Genomic DNA, 19401 nt, shown 5'->3' on the forward strand with positions numbered 1-19401 from the left:
TCCATCCATCCATCCATCCATCCATCCATCCATCAACAACAACATTGTGTTTGTTAAGTTTGCTTCTACAGACTGATATGTTAAGTTTGACCTGGTCACTGCATTTGTAATCCAGAGTGGTGGCAGCTTGCTTTCTTTCTTTGCCAAATTCCTCATGTTTCCTCCCCAGTAATTGGTAGAAAATGATCATGGTTGACAGCAAACAAATACATAAACTGTCAGCCTTGCTGAATATCAAAGTGTTGCACTACATCCTGTCCAAGAAAGCAAGCCAGCGGACACAAAAAACGATAATAAATCAAGTCCATGGAGCAAACAATGACCCTGTCTGTAAGAGTGGCCAAAAACTGACAGGGGCTTTAAGAGCTTGTGTTGGTGTCATCTCTTGAAAAGGAGGATCTGATGGTTGTCAGGGTCACCCTGTGGTGACGGATCCCCTAGGCCTTGGCCTGAATTGAGGCTTTTGATGCTCTTTGACTGCCCTCCCATCTCACAGCGCCATAGCATTGTAATTCTTTGGAATAACACACTGCTCTAAATAGATTGTGGACACTTTTCAAGTAGGCGAGCAGAGCCGCCAGATCTCCAGGATACCGGAAACCACTTGAGCTCAAAAAGTCAGTAGATGGACCCCAAATTTCACCTCAGGGACGTCTCTGTGTGTTAAAGTCTGAAGATGAAAAGCTGCACAAAGGAGTTTTTGATTCTTCTAAATTTAGTTTGGACTCCAACTATGAAAACATCTGTGATGGTAAAAGCATACAAGGACTTGTTTTTAACTTATTCTTCCCATTGTGTCTTTCTAATCTTTGAGCTTTTATAAACATGTAAAAATGTGAATATTTGTTAGTATAGCTTACAGACATAAAAGAAAGTAAACTCTGTGTCAATTGTATGGTTTTTTATATCAGGGCATTTTCAGGACACACAAAAAATATCTACTGTACTCTATTGCAGGTTTTAAAATGAAGTAAATCCAGCCAAAGTTAGGCAGATGGCCTCACATTTGTCTCTAGAATACTTTGATATAGAGAAGATTTTGTGGTCCACTCAGTGAGTGGGAGGTGCCCAGGGCCTGTGGCTGCAAAACAATCCCAAATAATCAACTTCCACCGCCATGTTTCACAGTTGATATGAGGTGTTGACCAAAAACAGTAAACCAGGTGCAGATCTACTGTGTTTGGTTTTGTGCATTATGGCAAAACATCACATGGACAAAGGTTTGGCTACACCCAGGACAGGTTGTTAGCCTGTTGCAAAGGTAACACACAAAGAGAGAGAAACATTTACACAAATACAATATACACATTGTTACAACCTGCATAATATTATGTTGGTCCCTCTTCTGCTGCCAAAACAGCCTTTATCTGTCAAGGCATGGACTCCACTAGGCCCCTGAAGGTTTGCTGTGGTATATGGCACCAAGATTTTAGCAACAGAGCCTATAAGTCCTGTAAGTTGTGAGATGGGGCCTCCGTGGATCAGACTTGTTTGTCAAGTGCATCTGCAGGAATTTAAACCACTCTTGGTTTAAATTAACTCATTTTTTTGTTGTTGTGGCAGGCCACATTATCCTGCTGAAACAGACCACAGCCATCAGCGAGTACTGTTTCCATGAAAGGGTGTACATGATCTGCAACAATACTTAGGTTGGTGATAGGTGTTAAACATCCACATGGATGGTGGAACCCAAGGTTTCTCAGCAGATCATTGCCCAAACCATTACCCTGCTTCCTTCTAGTGATGCACATGCAGCTGGCCAGCTTTGTGATTAAGAGAAAACATGATTTGTCAGACTAGGCCACCTTCTTCCATCACTCTGTGGTCCAGTTCAGATGCTCACATGCCCATTGTTCATGGTTTTGCCAGTGGACAGGGATCAGCAAGGAAACCTTGACTGGTCTGCAGCTATGCAGTCCCGTACCGCACCAAGTGTAATGGACTGTGTATTCTGACACCTTTCTATCAGGAGCAGCATTAACATTTTTCAGCAATTTCAGCGATAGCTCGTCTGTTGTATCAGACCACATGGGTCAACCAATGAGCCTTTGCCGCCTATGATGCTGCTGGTTCATCACTGTTTCTTCTTTGGACCACTTTTGACAGATATTGACAACTACAGACCGGGAACAACCCACAAGACCTGCAGTTCTGATGATGCTCTGACTCAGTTGTCTACCATCCAAATTTGCCCCCGTCAGACTAACTCAAATCCTTGTGGCCATTTTTCCTGCTTCTAACACATAAACTTTGAAAACAAAATATTCAATTGCTCCCTAATATATCCCACCTACCAACAGGTGCCAGCATGCAGTGATAATCAGTGTTATTCCTGATTGGTACACATACAGTGGGGCAAAAAAGTATTTAGTCAGCCACCGATTGTGCAAGTTCCCCCACCTAAAATGATGACAGAGGTCAGTAATTTGCACCAGAGGTACACTTCAACTGTGAGAGACAGAATGTGAAAAAAAAATCCATGAATCCACATGGTAGGATTTGTAAAGAATTTATTCGTAAATCAGGGTGGAAAATAAGTATTTGGTCAATAACAAAAATACAACTCAATACTTTGTAACATAACCTTTGTTGGCAATAACAGAGGTCAAACGTTTACTATAGGTCTTTACCAGGTTTGCACACACAGTAGCTGGTATTTTGTCATGTTGGAAGACCCAGCCTCGTTTCATCTTCAAAGTTCTCACTGATGGAAGGAGGTTTTGGCTCAAAATCTCACGATACATGGCCCCATTCATTCTGTCCTTAACACGGATCAGTCGTCCTGTCCCCTTGGCAGAAAAACAGCCCCATAGCATGATGTTTCCACCCCCATGCTTCACAGTAGGTATGGTGTTCTTGGGATGCAACTCAGTATTCTTCTTCCTCCAAACACGACGAGTTGAGTTTATACCAAAAAGTTCTACTTTGGTTTCATCTGACCACATGACATTCTCCCAATCCTCTGCTGTATCATCCATGTGCTCTCTGGCAAACTTCAGACGGGCCTGGACATGCACTGGCTTCAGCAGCGGAACACGTCTGGCACTGCGGGATTTGATTCCCTGCCGTTGTAGTGTGTTACTGATGGTGACCTTTGTTACTTTGGTCCCAGCTCTCTGCAGGTCATTCACCAGGTCCCCCCGTGTGGTTCTGGGATCTTTGCTCACCGTTCTCATGATCATTTTGACCCCACGGGATGAGATCTTGCGTGGAGCCCCAGATCGAGGGAGATTATCAGTGGTCTTGTATGTCTTCCATTTTCTGATGATTGCTCCCACAGTTGATTTTTTCACACCAAGCTGCTTGCCTATTGTAGATTCACTCTTCCCAGTCTGGTGCAGGTCTACAATACTTTTCCTGGTGTCCTTCGAAAGCTCTTTGGTCTTGGCCATGGCGGAGTTTGGAGTCTGACTGTTTGAGGCTGTGGACAGGTGTCTTTTATACAGATGATGAGTTCAAACAGGTGCCATTCATACAGGTAACGAGTGGGGGACAGAAAAGCTTCTTACAGAAGACGTTACAGGTCTGTGAGAGCCAGAGATTTTCCTTGTTTGAGGCGACCAAATACTTATTTTCCACCCTGATTTACGAATAAATTCTTTACAAATCCTACCATGTGGATTCATGGATTTTTTTTTCACATTCTGTCTCTCACAGTTGAAGTGTACCTCTGGTGCAAATTACTGACCTCTGTCATCATTTTAAGTGGGGGAACTTGCACAATCGGTGGCTGACTAAATACTTTTTTGCCCCACTGTATGTATAGGACATTTTCAAACATAAACAGAGACCTGGGATGCGTGTGCTAAAAATATGCAGATTTTTTGAGTAGATTTAAAAAATATTTGACAGTAAATAAAATACATGACACTCCAAATAATGTCCCATAAAAATCAGAAAACAGCTGTTATGTAGGTGTGCTGTGGTTTTTAAAATTCATGGAATCGCTGATCTAAAAGATTTTTCCTTATTTTTGTCTCTCAACAACAGTGCAGTCAGAGCTCAGAATCACAACAATAAAGGTACCTAATCTGGCTTTGCATATCTTTGTGAATACAAAATTAAGTGTGAAATAAATCCCACTGACTTTCACATCGATTCTTTCAGCAAGAGCCGTATGTGATGTCCAAAGGTGCTCAGCTGGAAGGCTTTTGCGTGGACCTGCTCTCTGAAGTAGCCAAGAAAGTGGGCTTCAAGTACAAAGTGCAGCTGGTGAAAGATGGCGCGTATGGTAGACAGGAAGAGAGCGGGAACTGGAACGGGATGGTTGGAGAGGTGGTGAGAGGGGTGAGCAGCAAAGCACTCTCAAAAGAAGAAGTGAATATGTGGTGTTTTTGAAAAAAAATCAACATGACTTTAAACCTAACTATGTTAAGAAGTTCCAATAAAGTATCCACATTATATATCCAAACTAGCCAAATATATTTTTATCCTACAGGAAGCAGACCTCGCTATTGCTCCGCTGACTCTCACTGCAGCTCGGGAGAAAGCTGTGGGAATGACCAAACCATTCATGCAGACGGGAATCAGTATTCTGCTGAGGAGGGACGTTTCAGAGGATGCAGGCTTCTTTGATTTCCTTTCCCCTTTCTCAGCACAGACCTGGGTTGGCATACTCATTGCCTATCTGGGGACGGCTGCTTGCATCTTCATAGTTGCCAGGTTGGTCATGAAAGCAGTTCTTTAAAGTGATTATTATGATTCATTTAATAATGATTGATTTAAGTTCTTGAGGGTTTTTGAGGTTATATCTGTATTCCTTCGGGCAGTGGGTTACTCTGAGTGCTGTCTCATTAACAATTAACACCTTTGATCCAAATTGCAGACTCAGCCCTTCTGAGTGGAGTCAGCCTCAGAGTGAGAAAAACACGTTCGGTCTCCTCCACAGCCTTTGGTACACAGCTGGAGCTCTGACTCTTCAAGGTTAATGGCAAATCCAGACACCACCTAATCCAATAAGCATCTGAACAACAAACAAGTGAACATCTCTCCCTTTTGTGGCATTTGTTGAGCCTTTTTTGTGTTTCAGGTGCCGGCCCTCATCCCAAAGCCCTTTCGGGGCGTGTCATCTGCAGCAGTTGGTGGCTATTTAGCGTTGTCCTCTTGGCTTGCTATTTCTCCAACCTCAGCTCCACTAAGACCCCAGAGTCCTCTCACCTGATGGTGAAAGGGTTTGAGGACTTGGCCAATCAGGATGTGATTGAATATGGCTGCCTGGCTGGCTCTTCCACACTTGCTTTCTTTAAGGTGAGTACTGCAGCCCTAAAGTGTCTAGTTCAGCTGGAATTAGAGAGCTTTTCTCTCTAAGCTATTCTTTTTTCTTCATTTAGAATTCAAACAACCCAGTGTACCGCAGAATCTATGAGCACATGGAGCGGACAAAGAGTTTTGTGTCGAGTATGGATGAAGGCATTCGACGTGCAAAAGAGGGCAACTACGCCTTCATTGGAGAGTCTGTTTCTCTGGACTTAGCCGTAGCGCGTTACTGTGAACTAGTCCGGGCGCATGAAGTCGTTGGCATGAGGGGATACAGCATTGCTGCTGCTCTTGGTGAGGTTATTTATTTTTAAACTCTAATTAAACAGTTAAGTTTAGATGAAAGATGGTAAAATCAAATTCAGCACATAACCCAAAACTATCATTTTTTTCCTCAAAGGTTCTCCAATCATAAAGAACCTCAGTGTGGCAATCCTACAACTAAGTGAGGCAGGGGAGCTGGCTTACTTGCGAAGCAAGTGGTGGGCAAGCAGCTGCATAGCAGACAAGGGCAAGGTGTCAGCTGTGCAGCCGCATAACCTCAAGGGGATATTTCTGGTGCTTTCCCTCGGCCTTGGGCTGGGAACAATTGTGGCTGTCCTGGAGCTGACCTTCAAGAGTCGCAGGCGTGCAGCAGAGCACAAGGTACGTGCAAGGTTGTTGCAACTCACATGTCTCAAGTGAAACAGTGTGTGTGTGTGTTTATTCTTTAAGATTTTAAATGAATTGATGATTTTTTTTGGCTGCGGCAGTTCTTCTGCCATTAGAAGATTGTTTTTTTATTGGTTGCAACATTGTCATTTATTACATGGATTTTAGAAAATACAGATGACTGGGATGCCTACCCATCCATTCATCTGTATTTGCATTAAACTAATAGGTGGAATAAAGTGTTTTTGTTGCACTGGTGTTAATCTTGATTGCATGTCCATCCCACAGAAGACATGTTGCTCTGTACTGACTGAGGAGCTGAGTCTGCGCTTGAGGACCAGCAGTGGGAACAGATCCCAGGAAAATGTAGATAAAGACAAGGAAAAGGCATAGAAGCCTTTGGAAGATTCAACTACTATGAAACGTTTAGATTTTAGAGCTTTTTATGTTTGATTTAATTATTGTTTTCCATTTGGCTTGATAACACTTGATAACTTTGTTCACAGAATTTACAGAAATATTAACTCAGTAGACTGTAAACCTTATTATTTACCTTATTATTTACATTTGAACTAAAATGTAAAAAAAAGTCCAACTTTTTCAGATATATAAATTACTGATTTTTCAGTACAACTGCTACTCTTTCAATGAAAAATCAAACACTTCAGTATAAAAAAACGTTTTTAATTTCAGTTTACACTTGTAAACTCAACATTTTGCTAACAAACTGTGCACATGTTTACTTTCTAGGTTTACTGCTTGCAACTCTGCATCATGTATTTTGTACACTTGGCAGTGGCATCATGTGACTTCAGCAATTTCTTTTTAAAAACTACTTCATGCATAAAAACTGGGATGATTGTAAACATTTCAGCAAGATTAGAAAAGAAATAAAAAAAAACATCTAACAGTGTTTTAATGCTTTGCGTCGTCCATCATTCTAGAAAGAAAAGCTACATATCTGACACATATCACTCCACCATCACCATCATTCCTCTTGTTTCTTGTTGTTGATCCTTTTCTTTTTTCAGGATGACCTTGATCTCTTCCTGTCACAAATCTAAAAATCACAAAAACAGTAAAGAACAAAAAGGCTGATTACATAGAGCCACTTAGCTTTTGTAATCAAACTTCTTTTCATTCTTTTGCAAATGTGACTCACCATCTAGAAAAAGCGGTGATTTACAGCGGATCTCCCTCATCTTCTGGTCAAAGAGGGCCTTCATCTCTCTCTGCAGTGTCCCTTCGTGTTGCTCTGACCCAGTTGATGAGGGCGGGGGCACAAAGTCTAGGCTGTCGGTGCTGCTGTCGCTGCTGCTGCTGGACGTGGTGTCCAACAGGCAGAGACCGTTGGGTATGCGTCTCACAGGGTTGCCGTAGCTGCTGTAGTTTTGAGCTCCGCGCGTCTGACAGTGGAAAGTAGGCTTTCGGTTCAGCATCGGTGTCTGAGCAGAGGTAGTCTGTTTTCGAGGGCAACTGCGTGAGCGGCCCTTTGTCCTTATTGGGGTGGATGGCCAGGGGGTCACGGGAGCTTCTAAAGTCCGTCTAACCCTTGCAGGGGATGATGGAGGGACAAGAGGAGAAGGTTTGGCTTCTGGCTGTGGCACGAGTGGAGGCTGAGGGACTGTGTCAGTCTGACTCTGAGCTTCTGGCAGTGGCTCAGGCTCTGTGGCAATGTCATTGCCTGGTTTTGATTCTGGTGGTAATTCCTCAGGTGGTTCAGGCTGCTCTGACTCTATCTGCTGCCCAGCACAGTTGGACTGTTGTAATTCACTGGGGTCATTTTCCAGCTCCTCTTGAATTACTGGATTTTGGCTGTCTGGAGCAGGACTGTCAGGAGAAGAAGTCTGGGAAGAGGTCTCAAGGTCAAAGCTTTCAGCTATCACGCAGGGAGCAACCCCAGTGTGCTGGGAGTCAGTGGAAGACATCCGGCTAAAGATCCCTCTCTTTGTCTCTTGTGGTTCAAGAATTTTAACTCTGTGAGCTCGCCTGACAGGTTCACTCATGGCCCCTTTGTGGATGGCAGCCTTGGCTGCGGGCCCTTGAACCAGATGAGACGTTTCCCCACTCCTGCTGTCCTGAGAGATGGTGTCCAGATCTTTGCGGAAGTACAAAGCGCGTCCATCTTCTGAAGACTGGACAGAAAAATCTAGAGATGGCTGCCTTTGATGGCTCTTCATATGCTTCTGGGCTGCTTTTTGGATGTGTTTCCTAGCTGCTTGCACAGCATTTGCTGGTTTGATCTGTCACACAAAGGAAATCAGAAATCATAAGATAGAGTTGTCAGGTGAAGATGATCTTAGATCTGTAAGTGTATTTTATAATGCCATACCTTTCCTGCCATGTCAATAATAGCGACATGAACAAAGATCGATGATTCTGCCATTTCCTCCAGGTAGACATGGCGGTAACCTGCGAACAAGCACACAAACAAACAACAGGAAAAAAATTATTTAGATTTGAAATCTTTTATTTGGCATCTGTACACTTACACTGGGTTTGGATATGTAGGACATCTTGTGGAGAGCTTAGAGTCAGAGACAAATGAATGCCAACATAAAACAGAATGCGCACAGAGGTAAAGTCAAGACCAGAGTTATCTTAGTTTTGTTTATGAATTAGTTTTTGTTTTTTCTGTTTTCACTTTTTGCTTTCAGTTTAGTTTAGTTTAAAATAGTCTCAGGGTTTGTTTGCTCACTTCAGTTTAGTTTTCACTGGTTTCAATCTTAGTTTTAGTCTTTATTAATTATTGTTGTATTGTGGAGAGAAAGTCAGAGGAAATTTATATTATAGGAAAATCAGCACAGGTATTACAATAAAAGCACAGAACATTTTGAAAGCTGTTGAAGTATTTTAGACATCCAGTCTCAATAAATACATCAAAGTCTCATGAGACAAGTTTTCATAATATTTCCACCAAATTAAAAAATGCTTCAACTCAAGATATTTGCTCTATTTTTATTTTACTCTAGTTAGATTTTCAAGTCCACAAAATTACTTCAGAATTTTTTTTTTGGAAAGGACAATATGTCAGGTAATTTCAAGTATAAAAACAGTATTTCCTGTATTAGGAAAGAAGCTGCTGTGGAAGCGTGTGAGATCAGACCGTCCGCTCTGCTGCCTCTGATGGTTTATGCTAATTGTTTTGGTCTGAGGGGGGTGTGATCTGGACTGGATGATGACAATGTGTTGTGCTCTTTTCTTGCACCGTTGTGTGTATATGTATATAAGTCCACTGATGGAAGCTCAGTCCTTATATTCTTTCACTTTTTTAACACGTAAGGACTCAAAACAAATCTGCAACACTGGCAAGGACAAACAATCAAATTCATAAAGTTTTGCTCAATCGCTTTAGCACGTTTCTCATATTTTTGATGTTCTGAAGATGCATTTCCCAAATGCCTCATAGTTAAAACAAAACACTAATGATACTCTGCAGAAAGTGGGAAGTTGTCCTAAATCTTTAATTTATTTGTAAAAATGAAGTTTTTGCAACACTGAAAAATTAATAACCTTTCAAAAGGCAACAATTTTAACAGAATAAAGGAGTATGCTTTCAGAAGTATAACTTCTGGAACCAAGCAAACAAGTGTACAGGTACTCCACCTGGCATCATGCTGGTAAAAGCTACAGTCCTCTGTCCAATGAAGTCTCTTCCAATAGGATCGTGATCCCACACCTGGAATCGCACCAGGGCGATTTGAGGCATTTGAATGTTGAAGACGAGGGTTTCCTCCCACATTGGGTTGAAACCTGAAAGAAAGGAATGTCACCAAGACTGAGAAACACAAAGTCAGCTTGGCTTGGAGTGATTTAAACTGCAACGTGGAGCTTTACACGTACCGTTATCATGCACTACTCTAGTCTGCTGCTTGGAGCAGTCAACAGGTAGGCCGATGATCTCGACTTCAACAAAGGGATCAATTATCTAAAAAAAGTCCAAGAAAAACTTGACTTTAGTGTTAAAAACGTATTTTTGTTGAACTCTTTGACTTTATATCTACTGTATTTTGACCTGACCTCTCCTCTGTCCCCAAACATGGAGTCTTTGGGTTTAGGAAGTTGCTGTCCACTAATGATCTTCAGCACTAACTGAGTTTTTCTGTGTCCTGGCAGGGGCTCCTCCAACACTGGGTTAAAGGCACCTTATGAAAAGCAATAGTATTTATTAGGTGCTGATCCGGGATTCATTGCTCTTCACTTTGTAATCTGCAGAAATCTACTAAGTGTGAGTGAACACCACGTACCTTTACACATGCACTTGGGCTTCAGAATATATCCACAGTTTCCATTGCTCGAGAACTTGGCTTGGTTCAGTTCAAGCATGCGACCTTCTGTTTGATAATTCATAGCAACTAAGATGAAACAGCAACGTGACAACAAGTTAACAAGTTAACAACAAACAGTATCATATAACGCTAGTATTGAGTTTTAGTGACACTTTTGTTACCCATATGGCATCCTGAGTTCCAGTATGATTGTGGGTTGAAGTTGCTTGAGTCCACTCTGTAGTTGGATGGATAGACTCTTAGAAGCTGGCGCTGGTTGAAACGCACCAGCTCACCCGGTTTAAGCTGTAAGATCTGGTTCATTACTGTCTCATCCAGGGATGATACCTGCCAACTGCTCATGAATGCTGCCAAAAAGAAAATTAAAATGTATGAGACACTCACTCTGAAAAGTTTCTATGAGTTGGGATGTGCTTAGTGAAAACAAAAATGCAGGCAAAGGTTTCTAGTTGGATTTACCTTGTGTTTCTATGTCATGCACACGGACAGATTTTGTGTATTTGACTAGATCAGAGAGAGCTCGGGAGAGCCTCATTGTTTTCCTTTTTCTACGGAGACAGAGGGAATCATATAAGTGTAATCCCAGAGATGATAAAGTTTAGATTGTCAGCTGTTTTTGACGTTTAGTAACGGGTCTTACTTAGGATGGTAAACAATTTGTGTCCTCTCCCTGCTGCTGCTGTAGTCTGATTCACCATCAGACATGGCCTTGTTTTTCACTCGTATTCTCTTTTTTCTCTGAAAGAAAAAAAAAATCTAATATTTTAAGTCAAAGTCACCCAAAAGGAAAGCTGTCAGATATTGTTTTTATATCAGCTGACCTTTCTTTTGAAGCTTCTCATGATTGATCTCCCAAATCGTCTCTTCTTCTTAGGCTGATTAGTAGAGTTAACGCTATTCCCATCCTGAAAAGTTCAAATTGCAATCTTACTATATTTACCTTCTTTCTTACTTACTTTGTTTCTTTCTTTCTGTTTAAATGTTTCATTTGCCTGTGGGTTATCATCGTCATCATCGTCCTCTTCTTCCTCATTTCCAGTGTCTTCATCAGACACATCACCCTCCTCCACATCAGGATCAAGGTTTGCTGGCAGCTTCTTCCCCTAAAAACAGAGAATTAACAATCGCTTTGTGTGTGTGTGTGTGTGTGTGTGTGTGTGTGTGTGTGTGTGTGTGTGTGTGTGTGTGTGTGTGTGTGTGTGTAATAATATACATATAATAATTTATTTTGTAAACTGCCAAGGATCTGCCAAGGACAATGATAAAGAAAGCACAAAGCTGCACTCTTTCTACTTGCTGTGTGCAGTTTGTAACCTACACAAGTACTGTGTGGGTTACACATCACTGCATGAGGGATAGTGATTGCAACAGACTGGACAGGGTTTACATTTACACCTTCGTGTTGTGTTGACAGACTTTGTTACAGAAAAGAAAAAAGACAGTTTTCAGCATTGTGTCTCACAAAGGGAAATGAACACACCTCAACATCTGCAGAGTCACATTCCTGAGATGTAATGTGAATGAGAGTCTGTGGCCTCACAGGCGCTAAAAGTTACATCATTGTAAATTGTTTTTGAGCTAAACGTGAACAGTATTGCTTAATTTCAAATTTCACCAGCCATTTCAATAGGTACACCTTGCTGGTCCTGGGTTTAACCCTCCTTTTTCCTTCATAGCTGCCTTAACTCTTAACTCCATGGTGCTAGAAACATTCCTCTGAGATTTTGGTCCTTATTCTGATGCTCAAGCCCAAAATTTGACAAGAAAATATACCCAGACTATAGCAACACCACACCAGACTGAACTGTTGACACAAGACGTTGAGGTAATGAGGATTGTCCACGTTTGGCAAACCCATGTGAACTTTAGTTTCAGTTTCCTGTTCTCGTCTAAAGGGAGTGGCACCTGGTGTGGTCTTCTGTTGCTGTAGCCCATCTGCTTTAAGGTTCAACACGTTGCACGATCAGAGATGCTCGTCTGCATTCCTTGGTTGTGATGATTAAATATTTGGTTTAAAGTTAACTTCCTATCAGCTCAGTGAGGTATTTTGTCAGCTGGTTCATCCACTTTGCATGTCATAACTACAATGAGATGATACTTGGAAGCGACTACCTACTGTAGTCAGGTGACGTCTGAATAGCATATAGGTGTGTGTGTGTGCGCGTACGTGTGTGCGCGCGCGTGTGTGCTTGTGTGTGATTGTGATTTTGTGTGTGGGTAAAAACAACTGTACCTTGACCAAAATCTTTCCTTTCAGGATCTCAGGGGATGGCAGCTTTTTGCATTCATGCACGCTGACATTGCTCAGATCCAGTTTGTCCTGCAGCACCTCTCTCAGATATTTAGCCATCTTTTTCTGCTGAGGCACAGTGCAGTGGTTCTCTATGGACAGGATCACGGGATACCTGGCAGTGAGGTGACAATAACTGAATGACTGCGCAGGTGCACCAGCTCGACAAAATTGAAATCAGCACCAGGAATAAAAAAAAATCTTACTGTGATTTTGTGAAGGCATATTTGTCAATTGTTTCAATTACATCTTTGAAGAGAATTTTGGATGTCAAGGTATAACCATGATGGACAATGGGCTCTCCATCTGGTCCATCCCAGCAGTCCACTAAGAGAGGGGGAAAGAGCTGACAACCATTTGTAATCTTATAAAAAATCACACACTGAAATAACAGCTCAGGTTCTTGTTGTGTCGGCTCTTACCCTCGACACAGCGACAGCCTGCCTGCAGGACGTAGGCATACATTTCCACTCTAGACTGAGAGAGCAGCTGGTCTCCTGTCAGGTAGGTGTTGTGAGACGTGGCAATGAAGTAGTTGGTTAGAGGCTGCGTCATGTCCTGGTTTACCTGATTGTGCTCGGGGTTGAAGATATCGCCTGCAGGACTCCGCATGTAGTTGGTGAAACCTAAAGGAAGAGAGTTGTTGGAGCAGCTATTTTATTTACAGACTGAAAATTAAATCTGGTTTGACTGACATGTGATAATAACGACGTTTCACCGGCCACAGGCACTTTGAGCAAGGCCTACATACCATCAATACCCAGTACCATACGCTGGAGGTTCTCAGGACACGGCTCAAACTTGGCCACTATGTCCACTAGATGCTCTCTGTTTAGGCCTCGCATCTACAAATAGAACACAATGAACTGTTTTTATCTTATTGGATCCAAAAGTTAAAAGCTTTTTGAAAACTGCTATTAGCAATAATTTAATTCAATCTTTTAAAGCACTTTATTGCTTGTTATATCTCAATTTCATGACTTCACGTTTGTCTCTTGCACTGCAGTGATTGGTTAAAATACATTTTAGCTTCTTCTTAGACACCATCACTGATGTTAATCTGATACACTTAAAATACATTTCAAGGAGAGGTAAAAATGGGGATAAATAGTATCAAACAGATGATTGTGATTGGTTTGACTTTTGACTACCTTCTGTTCATTTTCCAGAAAGCGTGCAAGGTCATGGAGATCCAGGACTTCTTTCTGATTGCTGTAGGAGATCAGAATCAGGTAGAGGTCTCTGCGTGTGGAAATCATCTTGTAGAATGAACAAAATTCATCAAAGCCGAGAGAGCCCTGGTTCTCGTCCGTGTCTGCTTCCTGCAGATAGTGGCGAAAACATTTTATGATGTCTGTCTCTCTCTCAGTACCTTCTGAATGATATATCTGTCAGCATCAAAACAGAGCTCATTCACAGGTGGGGGAGGGGAGGACGGGCAGTGAGCTACTGCAACTAAAGCAATATTGCGATACAACAAAGGCCATCTGTGACAACCATATGGGCTTCCGGTGATAGCCTTTTCCACCGTTCCAACAAAAACACTGAATGCACATATTTGTCTGCTGGCTCCATCTGTAGCATTTTATGCTTCTCTGTATATAATCATGGGATGATGGGAAGCATGGGAAGATCACAGGGAGAGTCTGCTTAAGGATTTTACAGATTTTTTTATTCGTTAATACACTTTCCAATCTGGTTTCTTTAGGCTGCCCCAGAGTGCAGGATTTGTGTCCTGTCATATTTTCTGGGTTTGAAACACTAGCTGTCAAATTCTTTCTTGCTCTATTTATTTATTTTAGCCATTTTAGTTGCACGGTTTGGCTCTGCAAGTATTGGTATACTTGTTTTGTGCAGATTTAACTACTGACATGGTCCTCTGAGGAGGAATCGTGCTATCTCTGGTGATGCTTTTGCTTTGTCACTACCACGAAAGGTGTGGTGTTAAATGTCTCGACAGTGACTGTGAGTTTTTCTCAGAATGTGGGACTTGCCTTCTTACTGGAAACAGACAATGACATTACCAGAAGAGAGACATACACACCTATGTAGTCTCTCACTTTATTTATTAAACAAAATTAGTCCATATCATTAAAAAAGTAGTGACCCTGAGTTTATGAATATGGAAGCTATTGTGCTAACTTTGCACGTGTAAAAATTCAACTTGGATCTCTTTTTATTTTAAGTGAGTTAAAAAAATATAGTTTGGCGCAGTAGGAGGACTTCTTCTGGTTCTGAAGGGCATCATGTCAGAAACACTTTAAGCTACTGAACCTACTGAATAATTTGCCATGAAAATTTGTTCTGATATATACATTTCCCTTCCCTTAGGATCAGTTATTATCAATGAGAATACACGCATGCCAACAAGACAAAGGCAGCAACTATGACAGTGGCAGCAATGCTCGTGCTCAATAAAGATGAGGCCAGTTACTACATATCATTGACAAATAAACTCAGGTAAAGCTATCATTCAAGTAACCAACATGTTGTAGTTTAAAATTATATGAAACATGTCTGCACTCAAAAAATATTTACGCCCTAAATGTGGACTTTTGTTATGTAAGTTTGTTATATAAGTACAGTGTAAAACGCAAAATTTTATCACGTCTAGGCAAATAAATTTGACTTGATTGGTATACATTCAGTTTTCACCAGGCATTTTTTCCTTAATGATTCATTGTTTGAATAAGTTAACCTTTGACCTTATATGTTTCAGGTCAAAGAATCACTTTTTGAGTGTAGGGGAGCAGAGGGCAAGTGTCAATTAGAGGTTACATTCATGTTAAGTCTGTCACGTTTAAGTCTTACCTGAAACATCTCCCTGACTTTCTGCTTGGGTAAATTCACATTGAGCTTGTGGAGCAGCTGGTGAACTTCTCCGATGCTCAGGGTGCCATCTCCATTTTTATCTGCCTCAGAGAAAGTCTGCTGTAACCACGTTCAGCTGCAGTTAAGGCTGAACCATACGCTAAACAATCAGTTTACCAAATATAAAGTGATGTATTTGTGCCTATAAACCAAGTTGAACAGTTGTGTGGGCGGATAAAGGATATTGATCACGGGTGCGCTGCCTCCGAGCCAAACTATCTTCATCACTGATACCAGCCATGAGGTATTTCAGCCCAGTGATCCAAGTGCGGGTCTCCTCTGCGTTGGTGGAGACCAGGTCCAGGGACTTCACACGGTCCCCGTAGTAAATACTGAAGCAGCAGTTTGGGTCGAAACGGTTGTCTGCGTAACGCCTGAAGACCTCTGACTTTTTCCCTTCACACACCTCATGAATGGAATCAATAGTTACTGAAAAACAAAAACAGAGAGGTCATTCATGTCTCTGCAGCATTGAAAATAAATAAATTATAAACAATAATATGCAGTATTGTACAAAAACCTCCATTTCATTATAAATCTTGCCAGGAAAATGATTTATTGAACCATGTGCAAACATACAAATGTCCCAACGCCCAACAATACAACAGTTTATCAGATATAAAACATGTCAGCTTTTTAAAGAGCTGAAATCCAACTCTTCTGGTAAATTTGCCATCAACCAAAAGAAACTTTGCCGAACTAGCAGGAGTTATAACTGATGGTCCAAACCAAATATTCATCAAAACAGCTTTTTGTGGCTTTTCCTCAGCTGAAGGGCCACGCCTAAAATGTGGTTTCTTTAAGACATCATAATCAGTAAATACAAATATGAACTTTGAGCTGAATTCAATTCTCATGCAATACGAATAGTCCCGAGTGATTGTCCACACCAAAAGGTGGTCACTCACTTTTGGCCTTGTCATGTTTTCTGGAGGGTCGCCATCGGATGCAGGACTTGTGCTCGTCCAGGTAAAAGAATCGCACCAGTCCTTTCTTCTTCCCCTTCATTTTGGTTAACTGAGTGCCAGTTTGCATGGTGCACATACACCTCTCCACTACAGGACAACACAAGAAACAAATTTATCAAAGGTTTCTTTAGGCTTCTTTAGTCAAGATTGTCAGAAATCCACTGCGATTAATTTATGGACAACACCACAGGGTGCCCAAAGATATCAAATGTTCAGTTTGATATAAAATCTATGCTGGGACCGTGCATGCTGAGGTTATGAGTAAAAATATGCCATACTTACACCACCACCAAGTCAAAAGAGCCTTACTGTTGTCATTGACTGAGAATGTTTGTAACTTATGAAATCCTACACCACATTATTTTGTGTTGGGAAGTATCATGAGCGCAAAGGGATGATTAGAGGTTTCCTATCAAGCATTACTTCGTGAGATTACAGGCTGAGTTACACCATGAAAATACACAAACTACTTATTGTCTAAAAAGAAACACCTGTGCCTACAGTCAGATGCGTCACAGTGCTCTACAGTGTCTCTTCTGACTTTCCTTCAGTGACTTTCCATGAAATCTTTAATGGTGTGTGCGCCCACAGTAAGTATACTGGGAAAGTGTTTAACAGAACCAGTTTTTTCTCCTAACAATGAAGTCATTATCAGGTCACCGGTTTATGTGTTGTGTGCGAGTAACCTTTGTTTGTAATCTGAAGCTCAGGTGCATGTGACGCAACCTGGCACACCATTCAGGCTAATCCTAAAGGATTGTCCACTGTCCATATGCCCATTATCTGCTTCACTGCTTCCCTAATTTGTTATACGTGCGAGCTCCTTGTTTTGAAGGCCATTCGCGACAACACGTCACGGCAAATGTTTTAAATTTACAACACCCGGAATAAAAATGTCCAGTAAAACTTTTCCCTCTTCCCTCTCAGTGTGCAGACAGCAAGCACCTCTGCTAAACAGGCTGCTGAGCTTCTGTGATTATTTAAGTATTATTTAGTGATCAGTTGACTTAATATTACCTATCTGACCCAGTCTCCATTTAGGCTGTGCAACCACACTTCCACCAATCCAGAAGAATTCCTCTGCGAGTCGAGAAACAGATGCTTTCTGCCAAAGTTTTGGGGAGCTCATAATAGATGGAGTGGGGGAATTCAGTCGGCTGGAGCCAGGGTTTGCCTGATGAGTGGAGGCTTTAGCTGGAGACGGTGAAAACACTCCTGATGACAGAGATCCCAAGGACTGAAAGGTTGTCTTCTTAGGAGGCAGAGAGGACAGTGGTGGAGTTCCACTGTGTCCGGGAGACTGTGGTGCCATCGCAGAGCTGATGTTCATCCCTGAGTTGTACATTTGGGTCCGGCTCTCCTGGCCCATCCACACCACGAGAACCCACCTTCTTCCTCCCCACTCTGTTGGACTCTTCAGACAGGTTTCTTTGTAATGCGGGTCAGCATATCCTCATCTTGTAGTTAAAGCATTCCTACATGGGAGCAAGGACCGACATTCCCACCCTGGAAGCTCATTCCTTGACATTGTTTGTCCAGGTTTCCAGTGTAGTGACCATCAAGTGTTCTTCTATGAATGTTTTCATGCAGAGAGGGCTCTCAGATTGGAAGAAGTGTGCACCTTGTTTGTGTCAGTAAATCTTCCTGAAGCTGTAATCCCGGAGTGAGGCTTCAGCCTTGCTTTCATAGAGGGATTTTCCAGTAAGCCTCTGAAGGAAGACAGTGGGACACGGTGGCTGCACATTTTATTTGAACCATACCTATGAGAGTCAAAGTTATTACAGAATATAGACATTAAAGTAGATTTCATAACCATGTTTATGACACACAGTATTAGGCTTTACCACTAGAGCCATTAAGGTTTTAAGAAGCTTGAAGTATCGTCATACTGTGTGCAGTGATTTCCCCCTAGAGGCAAAAGTCTGACATAGAGCAGACGCTTCTCGAATGGCAGGTGAAGCTGTCAAACCAATGTGTGAAATTTTTCACAATATTTTTACTTGTACACAAGAGAAAGGGTCTAGCTATCTGCAAATGTTTCAGAAGCTTAATACAAATTCTACAATTGGTTTACAGTTATTGGTTGTGTCTTTGTGCTTCTTAAAAAATAAATCAAAGTACAAATAAACATGTAGCAGCCTCCTCAGATAAACATTCCTGGAGGCAACAATTCTGCCTTGGAAGAAGAAGAGATGTAAGGATGTGTGTAGGTGTAGAATCCAGAGGGTGGATGTGGTGCACATTGTGGTTCTGGCTTTGCTGCATTGCAAGGGAGAGAATCAGGCGTCCTTTTGGACACCAGTTCTTACTGGTGTCCAAAAGGACAGAAGCAACAGGCTGTTCAGTGTTGCAGCACTGTTTTCTTACCACAGTTCATGTTCTTGGTATTGATGGTCTCCATGGTAATGTTCTGTGCAGTGTAAAAGTTTTGTGAGATCATGGCAGGACAAATAAAATAGTTTATTTGCACTTGTCATAAGATGTTAATAGAATAATTGAACGTGAAACCACACAATAGCAGTTAGTCAGCCACAGAAAGACAGTCTGGAACAGCAGGCTTTCATTCTGAGAAAATGGCTAAATATTTTGACCACTCATGCTTACACAATGTCAAAGGAACCTGGTAATAACTCATTCAGTGACATTAGAAAAAGCTCATGCATCCAGCAGAACTGTGGTGTTTTGCTAAACGCATGAGCTGCTTTGGGAAATGCATCAACACTTCGAGGAACATTGAAACTGTGTTGAGAAATATTCTAAAGCAACTGAGAAAAGCTGTGATAGGAAACGTGGACATTTTCACGTTTTCTCAATTGCTTCTGAGTATTTTTGAAACCTTTTTTAAGGTTGCACTACGGAAGATACATTTCTAAAAACGCGCGTGCAGGGAAACACATTTGAGTCAAAATAAAAGCTTTGTGTCAATGAATGGCTTCTGTACTGCTGTGGTGTATCAGGGTGGATGCTCTTCAGGTGTTTATTTTACTGGGTTTTACATTCTACTTTGTATGGCAAAAGAACTCCTTTCATTTGCATGTTACGTGAGCGGGACAAAAAGCATGCTAATGGGGGAAGA

General features: G+C 41.7%; 2 protein-coding genes across 2 annotated transcripts in view; one reads left to right on the forward strand and one right to left on the reverse strand.

Annotated features, from left to right (window-relative positions):
- Positions 1-6813, forward strand: part of si:dkey-183j2.10 (probable glutamate receptor) — a 7292-nt gene extending 479 nt beyond the window's left edge. Inside the window, exons 3-10 of the mRNA XM_005927398.2 lie at positions 3991-4022; positions 4108-4287; positions 4439-4662; positions 4826-4923; positions 5030-5247; positions 5331-5550; positions 5657-5901; positions 6196-6813. Coding sequence (XP_005927460.1) covers positions 3991-4022; positions 4108-4287; positions 4439-4662; positions 4826-4923; positions 5030-5247; positions 5331-5550; positions 5657-5901; positions 6196-6300 — 1322 coding nt within the window. The 3' untranslated portion in view covers positions 6301-6813. The remainder of the gene's footprint in view (positions 1-3990; positions 4023-4107; positions 4288-4438; positions 4663-4825; positions 4924-5029; positions 5248-5330; positions 5551-5656; positions 5902-6195) is intronic.
- Positions 6571-18010, reverse strand: plch2b (phospholipase C, eta 2b). The gene is made up of 21 exons (XM_005927399.2): positions 17343-18010; positions 16266-16412; positions 15543-15786; positions 15298-15427; positions 13638-13808; positions 13238-13331; positions 12909-13112; positions 12693-12813; positions 12430-12601; positions 11189-11299; positions 11018-11101; positions 10837-10934; positions 10656-10744; positions 10358-10543; positions 10155-10262; positions 9928-10052; positions 9751-9835; positions 9514-9660; positions 8240-8319; positions 7070-8150; positions 6571-6967 (listed from the first exon to the last, which is right to left on the reverse strand). The coding sequence occupies exons 1-21, from the start codon at positions 17692-17694 to the stop codon at positions 6960-6962; spliced, it is 3837 nt and encodes a 1278-aa protein (XP_005927461.1). The 5' UTR covers positions 17695-18010; the 3' UTR covers positions 6571-6959.
- Positions 18011-19401: the final 1391 nt, after the last annotated feature.

This window comes from Haplochromis burtoni, unplaced genomic scaffold (genome assembly GCF_018398535.1).
Source record: "Haplochromis burtoni strain Fernald_Lab_line unplaced genomic scaffold, NCSU_Asbu1 Contig_100, whole genome shotgun sequence".
Taxonomy (NCBI): domain Eukaryota; kingdom Metazoa; phylum Chordata; class Actinopteri; order Cichliformes; family Cichlidae; genus Haplochromis; species Haplochromis burtoni.